Consider the following 23,094-nt stretch of genomic DNA (forward strand, 5'->3'; position numbering starts at 1 on the left):
GATTCTTCAACATCAACTTTGTTGGGCTGGTCATGTTGTTCAGATGCCTGATTACCGTCTTCCAAAGCAACTACTCTATTCCCAACTCAAGGCAAACCTAAAAAAATGTAACATAGGCACTGATATCTGGGAAACACTGGTCCGCGAGCACTCCAGTTGGAGAACAGCCTTTACTAAAGATGTCATGGACTTTTAAGAAGCTCGAACTCAGGGCAAAAAGAAGAGGAAGGCATTCTTGGCAAACCCTCACCGTCATCAACTCCCTCTCAGAAACCTATGTCCCCACTGTGGAAGGACGTGTGGATCCAGAATTGGCCTCCAAAGTCAGTTATGGACTCACTGTTAAGACCATGTTCATGGAAGACAGTCTTACTTGGCTACAAGGGATCGCCAAAAAGAAGTATATTAATACAGAACTATGAGCATGTCATCTCTGTTTGCCTTGGTATAAGATTTCAAAAATTGTATTTGCATTTTATGACAGAGAGAAATGTCACCTTCCTATAGATATCAATTTCTTTCTCTCTCTTACATATTGCTCCTATTCATAAGTCTCAGAGGTTTGGAGCTATTAGCTATAATGAAGATACAGTATAGGTGCAGAAGGGACTGATTTATCTAGCTACATAATAACATTCCATAGGATTCTGGTTCCAATCTGCTGGCTTTTTCCAAAAGCTTAATTGGGTCCTTTTCACCTTGGCACCAGAATGAGCCAGCTGAGCATTGTTGCTTCAATTGTTAAAAGTTTGAAAATGGTGAGAACAAGTCCCAGAGCTATGATGTTAAGGCTCCCTAAATGCTGTTAAATGCTGTTAAAGGGAAAAGGCATCGTGGGAGGTGAAACATAGAGTCAGAAATATAATGGGAGGTAGGAGAGATTCAGAAAAACAGTCTTCTGAAGTCCTCTGTGCAAGAATGAGACATTTTTGATATGTTTGTGAATGAAAACTGTAGTAGCCCCATCCATTTGACATGAAATGGACAGTCAATCAAGTAAGATTATCAGAAGCTAGAACAAATCTCTTCCCTGGAGCAGATTCTCCATGCATCTCTCTTATATGCACATGCCTGCATCAATGAACCAAGATTAAGCTTTGACTTTAATATATGTGCTTTGAAAACCGAGGGGCCATCATGGAATCTGTGCTAATGAGTCTGAGTCACTATTGTATTATAGCATGCTTGGCATTTCTTTAACACCTTTAGACTGTTTAAAACCTTTACATGCATTATCCTGAGAGTCCTTACAACAGCTCATGCCAGCAGCTTCTTGGCTTTGTACATAGTGTTCTAGATTTTTCTTTCCTTCCTTCCATCCTAGTTATTTTTTCCTCTCTTGCTTTTTTGAAAGTGTATTTTAGCTCACAATGTTCTGGGTACTCCTTTGCTTCTATTCTGGTTATTTTTACCTCTTTTTTATATTTCAGGTGCTTATAATTGGTGGGTCTTTTGGGCTCCGTGAGTTTGCCCAAATTCGCTATGATGCTCAGAAGCTCCACAGCAAGGTAAGCTGAATTATCCTCCCCTGTACTTGGAGAACACAAGCTTCAAGAGAACTAGACAAACTGTGTACACTGGGTTCTGCCAATCAGCACAGGCTTGCACACATACATGTATGGGAGCTGACACATGAACACATACTTAACCAAGGTGCTATGGTTACTGAAAGTTGCACTCCCAGATTAGGCCATAAAGTCTATTTCATAATAGCAGCAAACACTCCAACACACAGCAAGCAAAGGCACAGCTTGGAAAGTTGGGCTTTAAGTCCTATTTTATTTTATTTTATTGTAGAGCAACGTATCTGAAATCTCTTGCAAATTTTGTCAAACATTGCATTTTAAAAGGAAATTTCTGAACATCCTGGTTGAGGAGTTAGGCTTGAAATATATCGGCAATGTGATTATGAACTGAAGCTTCTGGCTTGTGCAAATTTCATTACAGATGAAATTAATTCACTGAGCACAACATCTTGATTTTCTTAGCATAGAACTTGGTGTGCCTATTTTTGTTTTCTTGGGTTCTATATATTCCCAGTTTCTGAGTGTAAATAACTGTGAAGTTGAATTTGCATTGCCTCAGCCCCAGTATCAGTGCATGGCATCTTTGGGTTGTCGCTGGCAGAGCACACTGCTGCTGAACTGACACTTGCCTGACCTACTGCCAAGAAGTTTGGAGCCACTATATAAAATTCTCCATAACGCCCTGGAGCATCATTGCATTGGAACCACTGTCGGAAATTTTAAATGGCAGTTCTAATCTGTCCAATGCTGATGCAGCACTGTTGCCAGGTGCCACTGCCAGGTAAGCCCACCAGACTCCTCTGGTGTAGGAGGGGAGCCCACCTAAAGCCACTTTGCTGAGGCCCCCCTCAAACCTTGAATTTGCCCTGGTATTGACTAGGACATTTGCATTTTGCTGAGCTGTGTGTGCGCCCTCAGAGCATTGAGACCCCAGGCAGCTGCCCTTTTGGTTCAGTACGTTTAATTTCCTCACAGGCCACTTTCTGTGTTAAAATATGTATGGACTCTGTGCAGCACTGAGGAGGTAAAGTCTGAAGGATAGTGAACAAGAAATAAAAGGCTTGACTAGCTCTTTTGAGGTTTAGCCTTACAGGACTGGGCTGCCTTCAAAAAGTTGGAGAAGAATTCATAAAAATATTTCCTTGGTATCGGAGAGTAGCAAGGACATAAACAAGAATGGCATCTGTAATACCGTTTAGTCATGATTTTGGTCGCTGAGCAGATTGGATTAAACTGCTACTCCTTAGAAGTTGTTTGTAGGCTTGCATTGTGGAAGTTGCATTGTGGACTTGCCTTCAATTTAGGTCTATTGGGCAGTGTGGCCTTAGAAGGATGTTGGAATATTATCTCCTGCTTTTTTAATTAAGGCAAATCAAAAACTGGAAAACAATGTATGAACTGTAACTTCATGGCAGACTTTATTTGTTTATTTATTACCCTGCCGTTAAGGATATAAATCCTTCCCAGGCAGCTTACAGAAACATTAAATTACATTAAAAAATAATAATTAACTAATAAAAAGTCATTGGGATCCTTCCCCACAGGTAGTTGGTGGTAGAAAGACCTGACAGGAGCGGGGGCAGGGATGGTTCAGTTGAAACAGGCTCTGAAGTGATCTTTACCTGCATACATAGAATCTAGGAACCTACCTCAGACCTCTGGTCCATCTAACTCAGCAGGTTCTGGCTGGCAGCAGCTCCTCAGGATTTCAGAGAGGATTCTCTCCTAGACCTACCTGGACATGCAGGAGATTGAACTAGGGTGCTTTTGCATGTAAAAGATTCCCTCTTTCCCCCTACTTTGTTCTCTCTCTCTTGGAAATATTTCCATAGGGTAATTGGCGGTGGACAGCCCTGTATTGGATATGTGTGTATGTGAGTGAGAGAGACATAGAGTAAATAACCAGTAAAGCAGAAGCAGACTCTACTATTGTCTTGTCTAGCCAGGCTTCCTACATTTAATTGGCTTTTCAGTAAACTAATTGCAGTGACTTCATGCGGCCGGGGATTGATGATGATCACTGATCATTTTTCCCCTCCCTTCTTGTTAAGCAGGTCCAATAAGGCCTATGTTCCAAGTTTAATGAAGACAAACCTTTGCTAATTTCTCTGTGTAAGTTGATTTGCAGAGAATAAATTCATTAGTATGGCAACTTGGCTGCACCCCCTAATTTATTTATTTATTTTTAAGAAAACTTGGAAGCGCAATTTAGCATGTACAAGGTTTGTGAGTGATACAGATACTTTCTTTGTGCTCATATCAAACAACAGCAGCTTATTGTTATTCATCAGAATTCTACTAACAAAAGTCATTTGCTTAATTTAAATAAATTTTGCTTTCAAGCCTAGTTCATTGCTGCACATCCCAGTTGATGGAAGGTTTAATGCAGTTGCATAATTAATACTGCAATTTTTGTTTTTCCTTTCATGCAGAATTGGTTGTTGATAGAAATGGCTTTGCTTCTGGTGAATAATCTTAGACTCTATTTGAGCCTACGTTTTGAACCAAGCTAAGAGAACAGAGCAGAGAGGAGTGAAGGGGTGATATCCTTTTAAAAAATACATCATGGCTTTACTGAGTTTCCCTTTTCATGCAATCAGTTACAGCGGTCCCTCTTTGGACACATGTGGAAGTGTTAGTATGAGCCCAAGCTGTTGTACATAGATGGAGCCCCAGCCGTTCCCATGATAACAGTAGCTGGAGAAAATGTGGCAACGATGCTGGCTGTGTGTGTTGTTTTTGAATGTTCTGTGATCAGATCATCTAGCCTGTTTAAGGCTGTGGGATATTCAGGACAGATAAAACTTCTTAACACAGTCCATAGTTAAGCAGTAGAATTCTCTACCACAATATGTATTGACAGCCACCAGCTTGAACAGCTTTGAAAGAGGGGTTAGACAGATTAATGGAAGATAAGGTTTCTAGGTTTCTAGTCATTATGTAATCTCCAAGTCATGTTGGTAACCTCCAAAATCAGAGGTGGCATGCTTCTGAATACAATTGCTGGGATCACAAGTAGGAGTGTGCTATTGCGGTTGTGTTCTGTTTGTGGGCTTCTCATAGGTAAGGTCAGAGAAGAAATTTGGTTTGCATTTTAATGCGAACACATCCAGTTCACACATCGCAAAACAGTATGTAAACAAAACGCAGCTATCCTTGAAAATTAGCACTTCTCTGAATTTAGTGATCCAGTTCTCCAATCAAAAATGTCTGTACTAGGGCAATGTGTGCCATTAAATGTACAAAAATGCATTATATTAGGGAAGGTGCTTGCAAAAATTTGTATATTTGGTAAAATTGCGCACGAGAAATGCACACTAAAATGCACAAAAAAATAAAATCATATACTTTTTAAATAAATAAATAATCTCAAACTGATGTGGAAATGTACCAAAATAAATTTAAGATAGGAAAAATAAGAACATGAGCAAACTCAAAATTGACGGATAGGCCCATTCATTATCAAAGATCTAGGTAGTCACTGTGAGAACAGAATGCTGAACTAGATAGGCCTTTAGTTTGATCCAGCAGAGCTCTAATAATAATAATAATAATAATAATAATAATAATAATAATAATAATAATAATAATAATTTTTTATTTATACCCCGCCCTCCCCAGCCAAGGCCGGGCTCAGAGCGGCTTACAAGCAATAATAAAAACAAGATGAATGATTACAACTTAAAAACAAAAATAAAATACAACATTAAAATAATAGAACATTAAAATATTAAAATGTAGCCTCATCGCAGCGGGAGAAGGAAAAGAAAAAAGAAAGAGAGGGAGGGAGGGAATCAAATTGGCTCCAAGCCAAAGGCCAGGCGGAACAACTCTGTCTTACAGGCCCTGCGGAAAGAAATCAGATCCTGCAGGGCCCTGGTCTCATGAGGCAGAGAGTTCCACCAGGCCGGAGCCAGAGTTGAAAAGGCCCTGGCTCTGGTTGAAGTCAATCTAACTTCCTTAGGGCCCGGGACCACTAGGGTGTTGCTATTTATGGACCTTGAGGCCCTCTGTGGGGCATACCGGGAGGGGCGGTCCCGTAGGTACGAGGGTCCTAGGCTGTGAAGGGGGGAGGCTCAAAAATTGTGTTCTCTACAGAGAAGCTGAAATAATTTTAGATGAGATAAAGTGGCCTCAAAGTTCCTGCTGATATAGGTAAGTGTTTGTGACAGATTCTCAGAATTGCTTTAATATGTTAGCTTACCACCAAGAGCCCTTCTATATTCACACGAAAGCAGCTGCGCATTTGGGGTATATTTCATATTTCCTTGATACCTCTTTTTGGCCAAGGTCCCCAAAGCAATGATGAGATTAATAGTTTGTTACGAACTTCTCATTATCAGGGTTAGAATGTTGGAGTTGTACCCAATACTGTACTCTGAGTAGATCCATTTGAATTAATGGACCTGGCTAACTTAGGTCCGTTCATTTAAATGGGTCTACTTTGGGTAAAACGTAGTTAGCCACATCAGGGTGTAGTAAATCCATGCTGGTACATGTACTTCAAATGGTTATATGAAGACTGAATGTTGGCAGGTGCAGCTTTTTCTTTTCTTCACCTGCATGAGAAGCTGTACCTCTTATGGTTATTATGTATGTCCTTTTTTCTGTCTGGTCATCATAGCAACTTTTCACCCATGGCAATTGATGACGGGTCAGGCTAACTGTGATTCCTAAAAACTCCTAATCTTTGCCTGCCTCAAATGAAAAAGCCAGAATGCAGATGAAAAAGCCTGAATGCAGTGGTCCAAAAATATACATATAACAATGTTGGCAATTTTATCAATAATGTTTTGAATGCAAATTTTCTGAATCATAACTTCTCTAGATGTTTCTAAGAAACTGGAATATTAACCACAAAAACAAAATGGTATTATTATTATTATTATTATTTTAAAAAATCAAATGCTTCCTGGAAATATAAAAAAGAGTAATAGAAATGCATACATTCTCATTTTACCTACAGAGGATTTGGAAGTGAGCATTTGTAAAGCACTTTGAACATGAAAAGTACTATGTAAATGCTTTAAATTATTGTGTTATTTCTTGTTGCTATAGAAGTTCACTAGATGTCAGTATAGAAGTTACTTTGACTGGTATTTAGTGAATCTTGAAGTGAATCCTTCTTTATTGCTATGCCATTTAAGCCCCAAGGAAAAGCAAATTAGTTAGATTTAAAGACCTGATGCCTTCAATGAAATATTGAAGAACATTTCACTAGACTTATCAGCCAAAAGGCTGTGACTAAATTCCACAATTTTTTTACATATATGTAGGGTATGTAACCCTATTAGACTTCCAGGTTGCTCCCACATAAGCACCATTTTGAAACTTATTGTGGCTGTGTAGTAGTAATAGTAGTAGTAGTGTTTGGTTAGATACTGTACAGTAATTACTTGTATCCTGATAGAATTGGATTGTTGTTTGTTTATTTGAACATACTCAAGGAGGCCTGGGCCTTTGGACTGTGTCATTTCAGCCTCCTCAGTTATTTTTTACCAGGTACTCCAGTGCCATTGTGGCGTCAAAAGACAACAAACTGTTCCAGGGTAGAGTAGGGCCGGCTACATGAATAATGGGAAGACTGGAAAATATATTAAAAAGTGGTTTTAACTACAGAGGTGGGGGTTTTTGGGGTGTGTGGTTTTTTTAAGAGTTAGGAGCACATGCTACAGATATAATTGTGATGACCCAGCAGATTTTCTCTTTAAAGACACTGCAGTAGATGAGACTTCAAGTTGCATGCTTGACGTTTTAAAGACTTCAAATCCTAGCAGAAAATGTCAGTGAATTTTTCATACAATTACGCCGTTTTTGAAGAACAGAAGAAAAGAAGGGAAGTTTTGAAACACTGCGCTATGTAACATTTCCTCTTTCTCGGCCCAGGCCTCGAGGGCATTTCATTTTAAATCCTGCACTTCAGGCTATTTAAGTGGTTTGTAAAAGAACAGGTATAGCATATTAAAGAGGCTTTGCAAAGGCACCTTGAGGAATTGTCTTTTAATATTTTAAACATAGGTGTCTTACTTTTCTTACTCCCCTGCCCTATCTACCTCCATTACGTTCAGGATGAGTCAGCCGGCTCTTCAGCAGCAGAGTTCCAGTTCCAAAAGAGTTCTGCATTTTTCAACAGCAGTCCTGCTTTTTGACACAATAGAGTATCTGCCAGCCCCAGAATTTTTAATTGAAAAAGTAGTAAATTGATGCTCTAGATAAATAGGATATTTTATTTCCTCTAAACCCGTGGTTCCCAACGCAGGGCACATGCCCCACGGGGGGGGGGGGATTGATTTTTAAGGGGGGCAATTTGAGAATGAGTTATTAACAGTGAATGGCCTTTTAGGCTTCCTCCACGTGAATAGGAGTTCACTTTTTGAATAAAAAGAATTATATGTCATGGGGGTGGGGGTGGGCAGTCACGATTTTAGAGATACTTTGGTGGGGCATGGCCAAAAAAAAAGGTTGGGAACCACAGCTTTAAACCAAGGGCTTCCTTTACATTCACTTGTTAATTTGAGAGGGGCACGTCATTTCACTAACTGTGTCCCACAGTCCATGCACTCTTCTTTCTTTGCACCCCCCCCCCCGCTTCCTTTGAACTCTTCCTTCTGTTAACCACCCCTTCTTTTTTATTTCTCCTCTATAACACTTCTCCTTTCTCATTCTGCACCACTCCAATTTGTTTGCACCCACATCCGTTATTGATTTCCATTTTCTGAATTTCACATTCTCCTCCCCTTTTCTCAGATATCAGATGGAGTTCAACATTGTTCTAAAGCAGGGGTCAGCAACCTTTTTCAGCCACGGGCCGGTCCACCATCCCTCAGACCATGTGGTGGACCAGACTATATTGGGGGGGGGGGAGAACGAATTCCTATGCCCCACAAATAACCCAGAGATGCATTTTAAATAAAAGGACACATTCCACTCATGTAAAAAAACACTGATTCCCGGACTGTCCACTGGCTGGATTGAGAAGGGGATTGGGCCGCATCCAGCCCACGGGCCTTAGGTTGCCTACCCCTGTTCTAAGGCAATAATTCATCAGTGCAAACATGGACGGAACAGTTTTTCCTTTCCTACCTCCATGCACTGTTATGGGGGCACTCCCCACCACCCCGAGCCAATCGGAGGGCACATGGGGAATGAGGGGGGAACCCAGTGCACTAGTGGGTTTCATTGTCCTGGCTCCTGCAATTTCCATGACTACATAGGCCAAAACCAGTGTTAATTCAGTTAGCTTATTTTATTTTGTTTTATTAGAGGAGATTCATAAAGATCAAACAGGCTTTCTCCCAGGGAGACATATGTCAGATAATGTAAGGAATATTATAGATATTTTGGAACTACTGGAGACTGATATAAATAGAAAAGCAGTTTTAATTTTTGTGGACGCGGAGAAAGCCTTTGACAATATCTCTTGGAGTTTTATGAAGAGGAATCTCCATGGGATGTGGGTAGGCCAAAACTTTGAAAACGGTATAGGTGCAATATATTCAGAGCAAAAAGCTAAATTAATTGTGAATGGTGTAGTCATGGATGAAATTCCAATAGAAAAAGGGACACGACAGGGTTGCCCAATATCCCCTCTATTGTTTATATCGGTCCTGGAGGTGTTGTTGAATATGATTAGAAGGGACCAGCTGGTTGAAGGAATACACCTCGGAGCTAAACAATATAAGTTAAGAGCATTTGCAGATGATCTAGTTTTGACTTTACAACAGCCAGGAGCCAGCACAAAAAGAGTTTTAGAGTTAATTGAAATATTTGGTCAGGTGGCTGGTTTTAAATTAAACAAACAAAAGACAAAGGTACTGGAAAAAAATCTAACGATGGGGGAAAAAGATAGTTTTCAAAGAGAAACTGGCTTGGAGATAACAAAAAAGGTGAAATATCTAGGGGTGAATCTAACATCTAAAAATATGAATTTGTTTAAAGACAACTATGAGAAATGTTGGTCGGAAGTGAAGAAAGATTTTGACACATGGTCTAGATTGAGATTATCCTTGTTAGGCCGAATTGCTGTTATTAAGATGAATGTATTGCCGAGATTGTTGTTTTTGTTCCAGACACTACAAATTATAGATAAGATGGATTGTTTCAAGAAGTGGCAGAAAGATATATCAAAATTTGTCTGGCAGGGCAAAAAACCCAGAATAAAATTTAAGATTTTAACTGATGCAAAAGAAAGGGGGGGTTTTGCGCTGCCGGACTTAAGACTCTATTATGAAGCAGCAGCTTTCTGCTGGCTGAAGCAATGGCTACTTCTTGAAGACACAGATATTTTAGATTTGGAAGGGTATGATAACAATTTTGGCTGGCATGCATATTTATGGTATGACAAGGCAAAGATCTATAAAGGCTTTAAAAATCATATTGTCAGGAAAGCTTTATATAATGTTTGGAATCGATATAAGGATTTGCTGGAAAATAAAACACCCAGATGGTTGTCACCAATGGAAGCTAGAGCAGTTAAAAAACTTAATATGGATTCAAATTGGCCAAAATATAGTGAAATTATAGAGTATGATGGTGAAAAAGTCAAATTACAGAGCTTTGAGAAATTAAAATCCAAAGTTCGAGACTGGTTACATTATTATCAGATAAATGAGACTTTTAAGCAGGACAAGAAATTAGGATTTCAGAAAGAGAGGTCAAAATTGGAAACAGAACTGTTAGAGACCAATATTAAGAATCTGTCTAAAATGTATAACTTGTTGCTGAAATGGAATACACAGGATGAAACAGTTAAATCAGCTATGATTAAGTGGGCACAAGATGTTGGTCATGATATTATGTTTGCTGACTGGGAGCAGTTATGGACCACAGGCCTTAAATTTACGGCATGTAGTGCCTTGAAAGAAAACATAATGAAAATGATCTATAGGTGGTACATGACTCCAGTCAAGCTTGCAAAGATATATCATTTGCCCAATAATAAATGCTGGAAATGTAATGAATGCGAAGGAACTTTCTATCATCTTTGGTGGACCTGCCCAAAGGTTAAAGCCTACTGGGAAATGATCTATAATGAAATTAAGAAAGTCCTTAAGTGGACATTTGCAAAGAAACCGGAGGCTTTTCTCTTGGGCATGGTCGGCCAATTGGTACCAAAGAAAGATAAAACCTTTTTTATGTACGCAACCACAGCAGCAAGAATTCTCCTGGCAAAGTATTGGAAGATGCAAGAATTACCTACTCTGGAAGAATGGCAGACGAAGGTGACTGAATTTATGGGACTGGCAGAGATGACCGGCAGAATCCGTGATCAAAGGAGAGAGACGGTGGAAGAAGACTGGAAAAAATTTAAACTATATCTTAAGAACTGTTGCAAAATTTCGGACTGATAAAATGTTAAGGGTCAAGAAATAAAGAACTATAGCTGTAAATAGTTAAGTTAAGAAAATTTTGAGGGAAACGAAATATTGAAAAGGAATGAAGGATTGCTAAAAATTTCTGAAACAGGGGTGCAGTGAAGGGGAGGCGTGGGGAAGTCATGTGTTGTTTATTTGTGTGTTTTTTGGTTTTATGAAAATTAATAAAAATTATTTTTAAAAAAAATATTTTATTTTGTTTTATTTTGATACTCATTTAAATTTATATTATTTGGTTGCTTATTTGTTCTTAATTGGACTGCAAGCTGTAGGAGTTGTAGAACCGAAGGGCAGGATAACAAATAATTATACATAAATTCATATACAAATATGAAACATTATAGGGTAAATTGTCACGTATGTGTGTTATTTAAATAAATAATTGCTATTTAAATTTACAGTGGTGCCCCGCAAGACGAACGCCTCGCAAGATGGAAAACCCGCTAGACGAAAGGGTTTTCCGTTTTGGAGGCGCTTCGCAAAACGAATTTCCCTATGGGCTTGCTTCGCAAGACGAAAATGTCTTGCGAGTTCCTGCGGGGTTTTTTCCCTCCCCCCCCCTTTTCCTAAGCCCTAAGCCGCTTATCAGCTGATCCGCTAAAAGCCGCTAATCCGCTAAGCTGTCAATGGGCTTGCTTCGCAAGACAAAAAACCGCTATACGAAGAGCCTCACGGAACGGATTAATTTCGTCTTGCGACGCATCACTGTAATCATTTAAAATTACACACATATTGGTGGCATTATTCAGATCTCTCTTCCCCTTGTAGAGTGGCAGGGCCGAGGTCCCAGGCACATGAAAGACAAGAAGCAAACAGGTGGCAGAGAGTGAGGAGGAGAAGTTGGACAGGAGGAGGAGCCTCTGCTACTTACATCTTTTCAGAGTAAAGCATTGATTTTATTTTTTTTACAGTCATTTGAGTATGTGTAGTGGGATGCCTTAGGGGTTGCTTGCTTTTTCTTTTTCCATATATAGCTGAGGTAAGAAAGAAATCCATGAAACGAATGCACAGAAAGGTGCAGTAGGTTCACACAGGCTAGACTTCATAGCTTAACACGAGGGAGTTGGATAAGTTCTGTAGCTGAGCGTGACCAGAGAAAGGTGATGCACTGTGGAATTTGTTAACATTTAGGACACATTCCAAGGTTTGCCCTTCTTTTTCCCTCGGAGGACTTGGGTAGTGGAAAAACAATTCATCCTGTACTTCACAAACAATTTTAACTCTCCTTCACTTGCTTGCTGAACAGATAAAAGAAGTGATATTCTGAACCTCACATCATGAATATTTGGGGTAGCTACTGACAGCTAGGAAAATTCTATTGAATGAGAGTGTGAATATGATATGGAGTGTCTTTTGGAAGATTAAACTTGTATTTAAGACCTCACTGTGCAGGCAGTTTAAAGACCACATTTAGCCATTGCTATTTATCACTGAAAATGGGAGAATGCAGAAACCCACGAGGGAGTGGGTTGTATTGTATTCTGCACACAAAATTCAGAGCACGTTTTGATGCTTTATGAATGAATGTGAAAATGGGTGTGCTATATAAAACAGTGGTGGGGAACCACCAGCCCATGGGCCTAACAGCAGCCTTAATTTGGCCCACAAGGTCATTTCCCCCAAGCCACACCCACTTGCCCTACACCTGACACCATATACATTGTCAGGTATGGAGCAAGTAAATATGCAATTCCTTCCAAAAGTAGGGTTTGCAGTTTGAAATCCACCCCCTGGCAAAGTAAAGTCTTCATCTGATGGCAGTGGCTTTGTCAGGAGTTTGGGAAGGTGAGGATCCAGCCTGCGATCTGGAAAAGATTCCCCACTCCTGCTCTAAGGCAAAATGAAAAAATTAGTTCATCCTTGAGGAGGTTATGAAAGACATAAGGAAAAACACCTACTAGAATCAACGGCAGGACAGACTCAAGACAGTCATACTAGTGAAAGTCTTCACTGGTATGCAATTTTAGTGGTGTGCAACTATTCTCCTATTTGGATATGGCAACATAGCAAAAGGAAGGGGAGATGGCAGGGCCACTTTGGCCTACTGAGCAATTTATATTGCTTTGGGGGAAGATAACCAAAAGGAAGCTAAAAGCTTTGCAAAATGAGATTATTGTTTCCTGGTGGTTGCAAATAATGGGCATGCTCTGTCTCCGATATTGCATTGATCAAGAGTGGATATGTGAATTGATAATCTTTGTCTTTAGACTCAATAAATTGATCGGCTAATTTATAGTCTCCTGAAGCCATTCTCTTCAACCATGTCAATGCCGCCTACATAGACGCAATTATCTGAGAGGTTCCCCAGATTCAAGCCTTGAGTTAAAAAGCACACAGTAAAAGCAACCTCTGCTGGAACCTAGGATTCACCGTGTATGCTTCCTTTCATGATTGATGCCGGGACAATGAAAGAAATTAACTTCTTTTCCCCTCTCAGGATGAAAGCTGAATTCATTTTATACTTGGTGGGTTATGACAGGAAAGGGATCTCCATTTGTAAACAGTACCGTTTATAAATAATTATTTCTGGGGTGAAAACAACTGTTCTAAATGTACTGGAACTGTCTAGCAGTGTAAATTAGTTTTGTAGCCCATAAAATCCTGCAGTACAAACATTTGTTCAGTTATTGCCAACCTCTGGGTAGAATGTGGCCAGTTTTACCTGACAACAGTCCAAGGTCCACTAAAACGTCTTGGGCTGAGGGATCTGGTTAGGAACTTAGGCACACAGTTGACCTCCAAAGTCTTGTTTTTTTGTAAAAACATTCTTTTTTTGTAATATGTTATGGGGTCAATATCAGCCAGGTCTTAGACAAAAGCAGATTTTGTTTTCCTGTGAATCTCAGTCCTTTGGCCCAGAAATTGTATCTATAAATAAATAGTGGGTATGAAATGTTTCTACAACACAAGAATGAATTCACTGCAGTGGTTGATAGAGATGGTGTCCTAAGCAGGCATAGGGGGGGGGGGATCCTCAAACATCAAAGGATCTTTTCTCTTATTTCTGATTGCTGAATGAAACTGACATTGCCAGTCTGCTTTGGAGACCTGCACTCTATGCTAGGCTTACTCCCCCACCTTCCTTCTTTATTCTTTCTGAAAACAGAGAGTTGCATTTATGCAGTTCAGATCTTGCTTTGAAACTAGATTACTCTTGGACCAAAACAAGCCATTGTGGTGATTTAACTATCATAAGGTATATATAGCAGTAGTATATGCAAATTTCCTTATTTAAAGTGTTCTGTGCTCACGAGGTTTGTCCTTTTTTTTATTAAAAAAAAGTTTTATTGCTCCCATAGGTACCCCACTGTAATAACAAAATATTATTTGTGGCCCCCTAGGCCTCTCCAAAATCTGGTCTTTTAAATAATGAATAAATAAATTACTTTCATTTAACAATCACTCATCTCGTTCCTTGCTGTGATTCTGTCTGTCATCCTTCACCTACTGAGTCACATGAGGGTAGGGCAGTGGTTCCTAAATATAACTACCTATCTTAGTTGTATTCTAGCTCTAAGGTAACAATTTGGAAGGGAAATTAAGCACAGATGTCCTCTCTCTCCTTTATTGAGACAAAGATGGAATTGTCAGGATCACAGATGTGTTTGAAAATAGCACATCTCTGCCCCACAACATACTGTTGACTATTGCTAGAGGCTCAGGGGGAGATTGGCTCCAGACAGTGAAGATGAAGAGTACTCACAGGTCCCTAAAGTTCTTTTCAAAAACTAATGGCAATAAAGCACCAACCACAGAAAGAGCATCAGTGCTGTACGATATGCTACTAGATGTCCCAAATGTTTGGAAAACCCTAGCTTAAGGCAATGTCTGAGAGTTTTGAACTTGCTAAGCCTGGGGGGTATTCTGTTGGTGGTGGGTTTTCCTTGGAGCTAACTGTTGGGCAATCTTACTTAATTCTTCAGAATGCCTAGGAAATACCTGAAAAGAGAGCATGCCCCCCATTCTTTGCTAAGGACAATGTAATTTGGGAAACTGTAATTTGAGTCGGAGACTATGATCAATAGAGAGACTTAAGTTTTAAGATTCTGTAAGCTAAGTGCATCAGGGGATAGGGCTGCCTCTCTGTGAAGTTCCAATTTAGCTGTCCGTTGGAGGGTCAAGCTGTGACTCCACCTGTGTTCAACCGGTATATAAATAAAATACAGTGGTGCCTCGCAAGACGAAATTAATCCGTTCCGTGAGGCTCTTCGTATAGCGGTTTTTTCGTCTTGCGAAGCAAGCCCATTGACAGCTTAGCGGATTAGCGCTATTAGCAGTTTAGCGGCTTTTAGCGGATCAGCTGATAAGCGGCTTAGGGCTTAGGAAAAGGGGGAAAAAAGGGGAAAAACCCCGCAGGAACTCGCAAGACATTTTCGTCTTGCGAAGCAACCCCATAGGGAAATTCGTTTTGCGAAGCGCCTCCAAAACGGAAAACCCTTTCGTCTAGCGGGTTTTCCGTCTTGCGAGGCGTTCGTCTTGCGGGGCACCACTGTATTACAAAATAGCATAAGCCTCTAGTGACGTCCTTCCAAGGGAAACCAAATCTGAATGAGCACTGGGCTGCTAAAAGGAACTATTTAGCCCTAGGAGACGTTGGAGATAAATCCGAATGGTCGGTTCATTGTTTGAATTTCATTAGCGCTGTGTTTGAATGTGAGAGCCGGGCTTTTCTTCCAAGTCTCTAGAATGCCAGTCTGCAGTTTCCAAGGTGGATTCCCAAAGGGAGGGTTCTTGCAAGCCTCTTGCAATCTTAAATTGTTTAGTTTGTGATCAAAACTGAACTAAAGGAGTTCATTTTCATTTTTAGAAGAGAGAGGTAGTTGTGTACCTGTCCCAGTTTCCTACTTTATGAATGAAAATGTATGAGAGACATCTTCAGTGATCTGTTTTTCATATGCATATCATCTTTTCCCTTCCACAGTTCTTTAGACTTAAGGTGTAGTACCATCAAGGTGAAAGGCTGTGGATTTTAAGTGGAGCATTCTTTGCAGAAGTCTCTGCTTCAGAGATATTGCCAGAATCTACTGTGACAAAGAGCCAATTGGAAATGCAGTTCGTGATTCTTTTCCTATGCAGAGGAACAGCACACTGCAACAGACTGGAGGGGATATTTCCTGTTTTGAATGTTTTTTCGAAACTTAAATGTACAATGTTTGATAGATATTTTCTGGTCTTTTTGACTTGGCAGATTGATCCAGCTCTGGCAGAAAGAATCAAGAAGAATAAAGTGACTCTGGAATCGGAATATGAGGTATGGTTCACTGCATGTTCTAGCACTGAAGGCTTTTCTTTGCTACCCTTCACTAGTGATAATAATGGTGTTTCTTCCCCTAGCTAAAATTAAAACAGCCCTGGCTTTGATTCATGGGCATCCAGTAAAAGCAGCCTTTGCTTTTGGATAGAAGCAATATTTGAGAGTTCAAAGCCTTTTATAGCACTCCTCTTCTTTGATGTCCGCCTGCCAAATACAACACTGCAAATACATTTTAACTGTTCCTGTGGTTAGTCTATAAAAGATTTGCAGGTCTGACTGGAATGTGCAGGAGTCTCCATTTATATTGCTAATATTATAATGGGATCCATGTGGCTAATTGCAAAACCATATGATTGCTTTAGTGACACTGGCTGTTAAATAATTGTTCTCTCAAACCACTTGTAACATTTCAGGTTTTCTGGCTCTCTTTTACAGCACTGTATATATATATATATATATATTTGCTTTCGTAGATTTTCACGGGTACAGGAATGCAGGTTTTGGTGTCCTCGGGTGTCTTCCCGTGTAAAAGTTGGGGTGTCTAGGCGACGTTTCGACGAGGTCTCACTCGTCATCTTCAGGCTGGTGCTTTCGGCTTCTTGTTACTGGAACAGAGCAGGATCTCAGTGTTTGAGTTCCTATAAATACTGTAGAGGGGGTGTGGTGTATAGCCTCCAATGTTCTGGGCAGAGAGGAAGTTCCCAGGCTAGTGTGCCTTTTCTTCTTTTGTTCCTTAATTACTTGAGAGATATCTTGAGTGATTTCTTGAGTGATATCCTGAGTACCACTTAGGTGGGTCATTAGGTGTGGATTAGTTGTTAAAGTCTTTGTGTCTTGACCTCTTGAACTTTGTGAAGAGTTTTCCTGAGAAGATGGCTGTACTGTACTTAGTTGTGCTCTGGCTTGGCTTCGTGTATAGGGGCGAGCTGTGGTTTTGTGGCTTGTGTCAGCCAGATCTGTGTAGGGATTGCAGGGGGGTGCAGCATCCGGAGGTGCCACCATGGATTGGCTACTGGATGGTGTCTGTAATTCATCTGTGGAGAGGGTCTGGGTTTGGGTCTGGTGTGGTTGATTGGTGTTGGCGTTCTGTGTGCCTCTGGATCTGGTGTCAGTTTTTGTGGGGAGGGCTAATTTCCAGATGTCTGGCAAGCGGGATGTGTCGTCACGCTTGTTCATGTTGTGAGGGTGTTTCTCTATCTCGATGGCTTCCATGATTATTCTCTTGTGGTGATGTTCCGTGTTAAAGAGCAATTTGGAATCTGCAAAATTAATTTCGTGTCCTGTTTCTTTCATGTGTTGGAAAAGAGAGGAAGTTTTTTCTTCTTTTTTGACGGCATTCTTGTGTTCTGCGATACGTGCATTTATTCGTCTGTTTGTTTGTCCAATGTACGTGGCTGGGCAGACTTTGCAGGGTATTTCATAGATCCCTTGAATTACAGACACCATCCAGTAGCCAATCCATGGTGGCACCTCCGGATGCTGCACCCCCCTGCAATCCCTACACAGATCTGGCTGACACAAGCCACAAAACCACAGCTCGCCCCTATACACGAAGCCAAGCCAGAGCACAACTAAGTACAGTACAGCCATCTTCTCAGGAAAACTCTTCACAAAGTTCAAGAGGTCAAGACACAAAGACTTTAACAACTAATCCACACCTAATGACCCACCTAAGTGGTACTCAGGATATCACTCAAGAAATCACTCAAGATATCTCTCAAGTAATTAAGGAACAAAAGAAGAAAAGGCACACTAGCCTGGGAACTTCCTCTCTGCCCAGAACATTGGAGGCTATACACCACACCCCCTCTACAGTATTTATAGGAACTCAAACACTGAGATCCTGCTCTGTTCCAGTAACAAGAAGCCGAAAGCACCAGCCTGAAGATGACGAGTGAGACCTCGTCGAAACGTCGCCTAGACACCCCAACTTTTACACGGGAAGACACCCGAGGACACCAAAACCTGCATATATATATATATATATATATATACTCTTGCAAAGAAATGTTTTTCATTTCCTTGGGAAATCTTTGGTGGCAGTTGTGGTGGGGAGACTGTGGAATTAAACATTAATTTCATCTCCGTCAGGAGAGGCTTCCATAATTTTTTCCGTACTTGACCTCAATCTCACCCCCCTCCCCCAAATCCCTAGTATGTTACAGGTCCCAAGGAGCACCAAAGAGGGTTGGGACCAATGTAGATTCAGCCCTCTTCTGGTCTTTGTGTATGGTCTCTTGTGCATATTAATACCAGTGGCTGGGGAACATGAGTAAGAGAGTGAAACTGTGCTTATGTGTTGTGGGTTTCCCTTAAGCATCTGGGTGGCCACTGTGAGGAAAAGGATGCTGGACTCGATGGGCCTTTGGGCTGATCCATCAAGGCTCTTCCTACGTTCTTAGGCATCCCTTTCACTTCAATCTTTACTATTCACCTTGGTGTAAAAACAAAAGCCCAACAATAATCCTTGGAGGCATGCTTAAAAATGCATTTCATTCTGCATCATTTGAGTGACAGAAAGCATCATTCTTTGCAAGTGGAATGAAATTGTTTGCCTCAAACTCATAACTTAAAAATCCATTAACACACAATTCTGTTGCCTTTCAAGAGCCTTTTGTCTTCTATATTCCCTTGCTGGTTATTGTAACTCTGCTCTGATTTATTTATGTAAAGAAACCATCATATAATGCAAAGAAGAGGCTCTCTCCTTTACACTTGACACACAACTTATCTCAGAATTGTGTGCCTATTTGGATATGCAGTACTTTCTCCCAACCAGGTTTTAGTAGCTGCCTGAAGACCAATATTTAGATTGCCAGAATGGTATTGAGTCTCATGGGAAATTCAGAAGTAATGACACAAAAGTGGCACAGAGAAACATGAAATTTTAAAACATTAAATCTGTTCAGATGATGCTTGCAAGAACTGTACTAGATGAGGAAGTGGCTGAAAAACCCTTCTGCTTTGCCTGAAAACCCACTGAGGCCAAATCCAAACAACTCTCATAGTGGAAGGGAATTTAAATTGTCTTGGCTTTGAAAGTACCTTATAATCAATGGGGTTTCGCTAAATACATGTACACAGAGCTGTAAACTCTCAAGGTGTTGGGCTTCTTTAATTATGCGGCTCTGTAGAGGGAATTCAATCTAGCCAGCAGCTGGTAGTGGAGGGTTTTCTATTAAAAATTTTTTTTTGATCCAACACTACAAATAGTGCTTTTCCAAAAGAGAATCACAGAACACGGGGCTGAAGAAGCTTCAGCTGGTTGTTGGACATTTGGGAAGCAATGCACAAGGCCCCTCTTGACCAAGCACCCTCCTTACCTACCCCACACCTGACATAATATATGAGGGCAGGTGGCCATGTCTTGCCCAAAGCAGCCTCATGGGTCACATGGGGAGACCTGTTGGGTCAAAACTGACTCACAGGCAAGAGGCTTCCCACCCCTGAATTGAGTTCTTTTTTGAAATACAAAGAGGAACATCGTCTTTAAAATATGTACAGTGGTACCTCGGGTTAAGTACTTAATTTGTTCCGGAGGTCCATTCTTAACCTGAAACTGTTCTTAACCTCAAGCACCACTTTAGCTAATGGGGCCTCCTGCTGCCACTGCGCCGCTGGAGCACAATTTCTGTTCTTATCCTGAAGCAAAGTTCTTAACCTGAAGCACTATTTCTAGGTTAGCAGAGTCTGTAACCTGAAGAAGAGAAGAGTTTGGATTTGATATCCCGCTTTATCACTACCTGAAGGAGTCTCAAAGCGGCTGACATTCTCCTTTCTCTTCCTCCCCCACAACAAACACTCTGTGAGGTGAGTGGGGCTGAGAGACTTCGGAGAAGTGTGACTAGCCCAAGGTCACCCGGCAGCTGCTTGTGGAGGAGCGGAGACACGAACCCGGTTCCCCAGATTACAAGTCCACCGCTCTTAACCACTACACCACACTGGCTCTCTCTGAAGCTTATGTAACCTGAAGCGTATGTAACCCAAGGTACCACTGTATAAGGAGTGGGCAGATTTCAGATCTGCATAATCTGATCCCCCACTCTAATCCTCCTCTCAACTCTTATACCTGTCAGCTGGAACATGGTGCTAAAGACATCCACTTAGAATTAAAGAATTCTGAGCCCAGGAATTTTTTAGGCTACAAAAACAGAACAAAGCTTACAGTCCTTCTACACAAAACTCCACTCCTGGTTACTGCCGCCCCAGTAACTTTTTCATTTTAGCAGTTGGAAGTGGGGATAGACATTTTGCTTTTGCTGTTGGGAGTCTGAAATCCTTGCCAGTTTTCCAGAAGTCGCTCTGAGATCTGCCAGTAGATCTTGATCCATCTTGGGCCCACCCCTGTTTCTGAATTACAAAAGGTTTCAACTTAGTACTTGTACCATATATTTCAAGAAGGCGCTTATGCCTCTGAATAATTACAAAGCTGTATTGTATAAGCTCTTGGGCTCCATGATCACTGCAGATGGTGACAGCAGTCATGAAATTAAAAGACACCTGCTTCTTGGAAGAAAAGCGATGACAGACCTAGACAGCATCTTAAAAAGCAGAGATATCATCTTGCCGACAAAGGTCCATATAGTTAAAGCTATAGTTTTCCCAGTTGTGATGTATGGAAGTGAGAGCTGGACCATAAAGAAGGCTGATCGCCGAAGAATTGATGCTTTTGAATTATGGTGCTGGAGGAGACTCTTGAGAGTCCCATGGACTGCAAGAAGATCATACCTACCCATTCTTAAGGAAATCAGCCCTGAGTGCTCACTGGAAGGACAGATCCTGAAGCTGAGGCTCCAATACTCTGGCCACCTCATGAGAAGAGAAGACTCTCTGGGAAAGACCCTGATGTTGGGAAAGATTTAGGGCACAAGGAGAAGGGGACGACAGAGGACGAGATGGTTGGACAGTGTTCTCAAAGCTACAAACATGAGTTTGACCAAACTGCGGGAGGCAGTGGAAGACAGGAGTGCCTGGCATGTGCTGGTCCATGGGGTCACGAAGAGTTGGACACTACTAAACGACTAAACGATTGTATAAGATGAGCGAAGTTCTGCTTGGATATGGTGTTCAAGATCTCAAAGGAGAGCTACAATTGGTGCATATATTTGTATAGCAAATGACTGCACTTTCAGGTCTGTCATGAATTCTATCCTGTCTTGTGTTCTGGGAGTAAGCTCCTTCCCCAAGTTACCCCCACATCCACTCACAGAGTTTAAAGCATTCTGCTCACACACTTATATGTTCTTATGCAGTCAGCTAGGCCTAGCTGTCTCATTTGCCTAATAAATCATTGCTCTTTCTATAAGTGCCACCAGAACTAATGGGAATGTAGCTCTGCTTCTGGGATGCACCTTGTAAAGCAGATTGTAAAAATGCAAAGCATAGCATTTCATGCTTGGACACCGCGGTCTACATTATTTGAAGCGGCGGGGCACGGGTGAAAATCCAAAAATAAACCAACACAGGTACAAGTGGCAAATGAATCCCTAACAGATAATTTGCTTTAAATAGTCAGCAGAACTGTAAGCTTAAAAACACACACCCTGAAATAACTTCCTCAGAGCTACAAAGTAGCATATTTATATTAATTTTTTATCTTGCTTTTTCTCTCTGAGGAACTCAAGAGCAGCCATTTAGGCAAAGGTTACCATATTTTTTTCAATGAATCCGGGGACACTTTTCAACTTTAGTGGGTTTTGTATGGGACTGATCTGTAAATCTGGGGACTGGCCCCAGGAAACGGGTAACCTTAATTTAGGCCTTACAAAGGTGTCAAATTTGTGCTTGGACTATGCCATTTCAGACTTCAGGTGGGGTCTCGTGCAGTTTAAATATTGCCCACACTGAATTCCATCTGCAGAAAAAGTAGAATGTCAGCAAGAAGGGCTGTAGCCTAAATTTTCAATTCTTGCTTTCTACATGGAGTTACAGTGGAGCATCCAGTCATTTGAACCTCCACCTGATGACTGAAGTGATAGGCCTTTGCCTCACAGCAATCATAGAATCGTAGTTGGAAAGGACCCAAGGGTCATCTAGTCCAACCCTCTGCAATGCAGGAATCTCAGCTAAAGCATCCATGACAGATGGCCATCCAACCTCTGCCTAAAAAGGAAGGAGAGTACAACATCCCGAGGGAGACTGTTCCACTGTCGGAACAGCTCTTACCGTCATAAGGTTTTTCCATATGTTTAGTCGGAATCTCCTTTCTTGTAACTTAAAAGCATTGGTTCGAGTCCTACTCTGCAGAGCAGCAGGAAATAAGCTTGCTCCCTCTCCCCTGTGACAGCTCTTCAGATATCTCCTCTCAGTCTCCTCTTTCCCAGGCTAAACATACCCAACTCCTTCAACCATTCCTCATAAGGTTTGGTTTCCAGACCCTTGATGAGTCAGGTGGGGACAGAAGCAGACATCACAAGAGCTCCAAAGCAGCAGCCTTCTGTTGCCACCTCTTTCTCTCTTACAGTAAGAATCTTACCCCATAATAACTAGCCTACAAAATACGTTGCAGGATTTCACTTTGAGTTTCCCTGCCCCTTCACATGGAATTGGAGCAAGAGAATACACAGCAGAGTGACAGGTCACCACATGTTTTGCTGTAACGGACATGGACAGAGAGGGAAAAGTAGATGTGGGGCTGCTGCTTTCATCACAAAAGGCATGTGGCTGCTGCTTTCTGATTCTGGTCTGAGGCGACATGGTACCCTCTGAAACAATGGGGCCAATGGTGGTAGAGGCTGCAGGGGAAGGGGGAAATCGGCAAAGGTAGCTTCCCCATCCCTGTCAGTGGGCTGTCTCCACTGGGTCAAAAGCCTTCAATGGATCTGTGAAGCCTTTCCATCCATGAAAGTCAAAGTCTTCTGGGTACAGGCAAGTGAAGTGCCCAAGGCAACCCAGTTGTGGTGGGTACCATATTGGCCCAACTATAAGCCGCACCAGAAAA

The 23,094-nt window shown here is 41.3% G+C and overlaps 1 protein-coding gene across 5 annotated transcripts in view; it reads left to right on the plus strand.

Moving 5' to 3' along the window:
* COX16 (cytochrome c oxidase assembly factor COX16) overlaps window positions 1-23,094 on the plus strand; it is a 51,298-nt gene that overhangs the window by 17,420 nt on the left and 10,784 nt on the right. For 4 of the 5 annotated variants that reach the window (XM_081882030.1, XM_081882031.1, XM_081882028.1 and 1 more), the window contains exons 2-3: window positions 1,431-1,508; window positions 16,089-16,151. In XM_081882030.1, coding sequence (XP_081738156.1) covers window positions 1,431-1,508; window positions 16,089-16,151 — 141 coding nt within the window. The remainder of the gene's footprint in view (window positions 1-1,430; window positions 1,509-16,088; window positions 16,152-23,094) is intronic. The other variant, XM_081882032.1, reaches the window with a different exon arrangement.

The sequence above is a fragment of the Podarcis erhardii genome (genome assembly GCF_964252035.2).
Source record: "Podarcis erhardii genome assembly, chromosome: 1".
Lineage (NCBI taxonomy): Eukaryota > Metazoa > Chordata > Lepidosauria > Squamata > Lacertidae > Podarcis > Podarcis erhardii.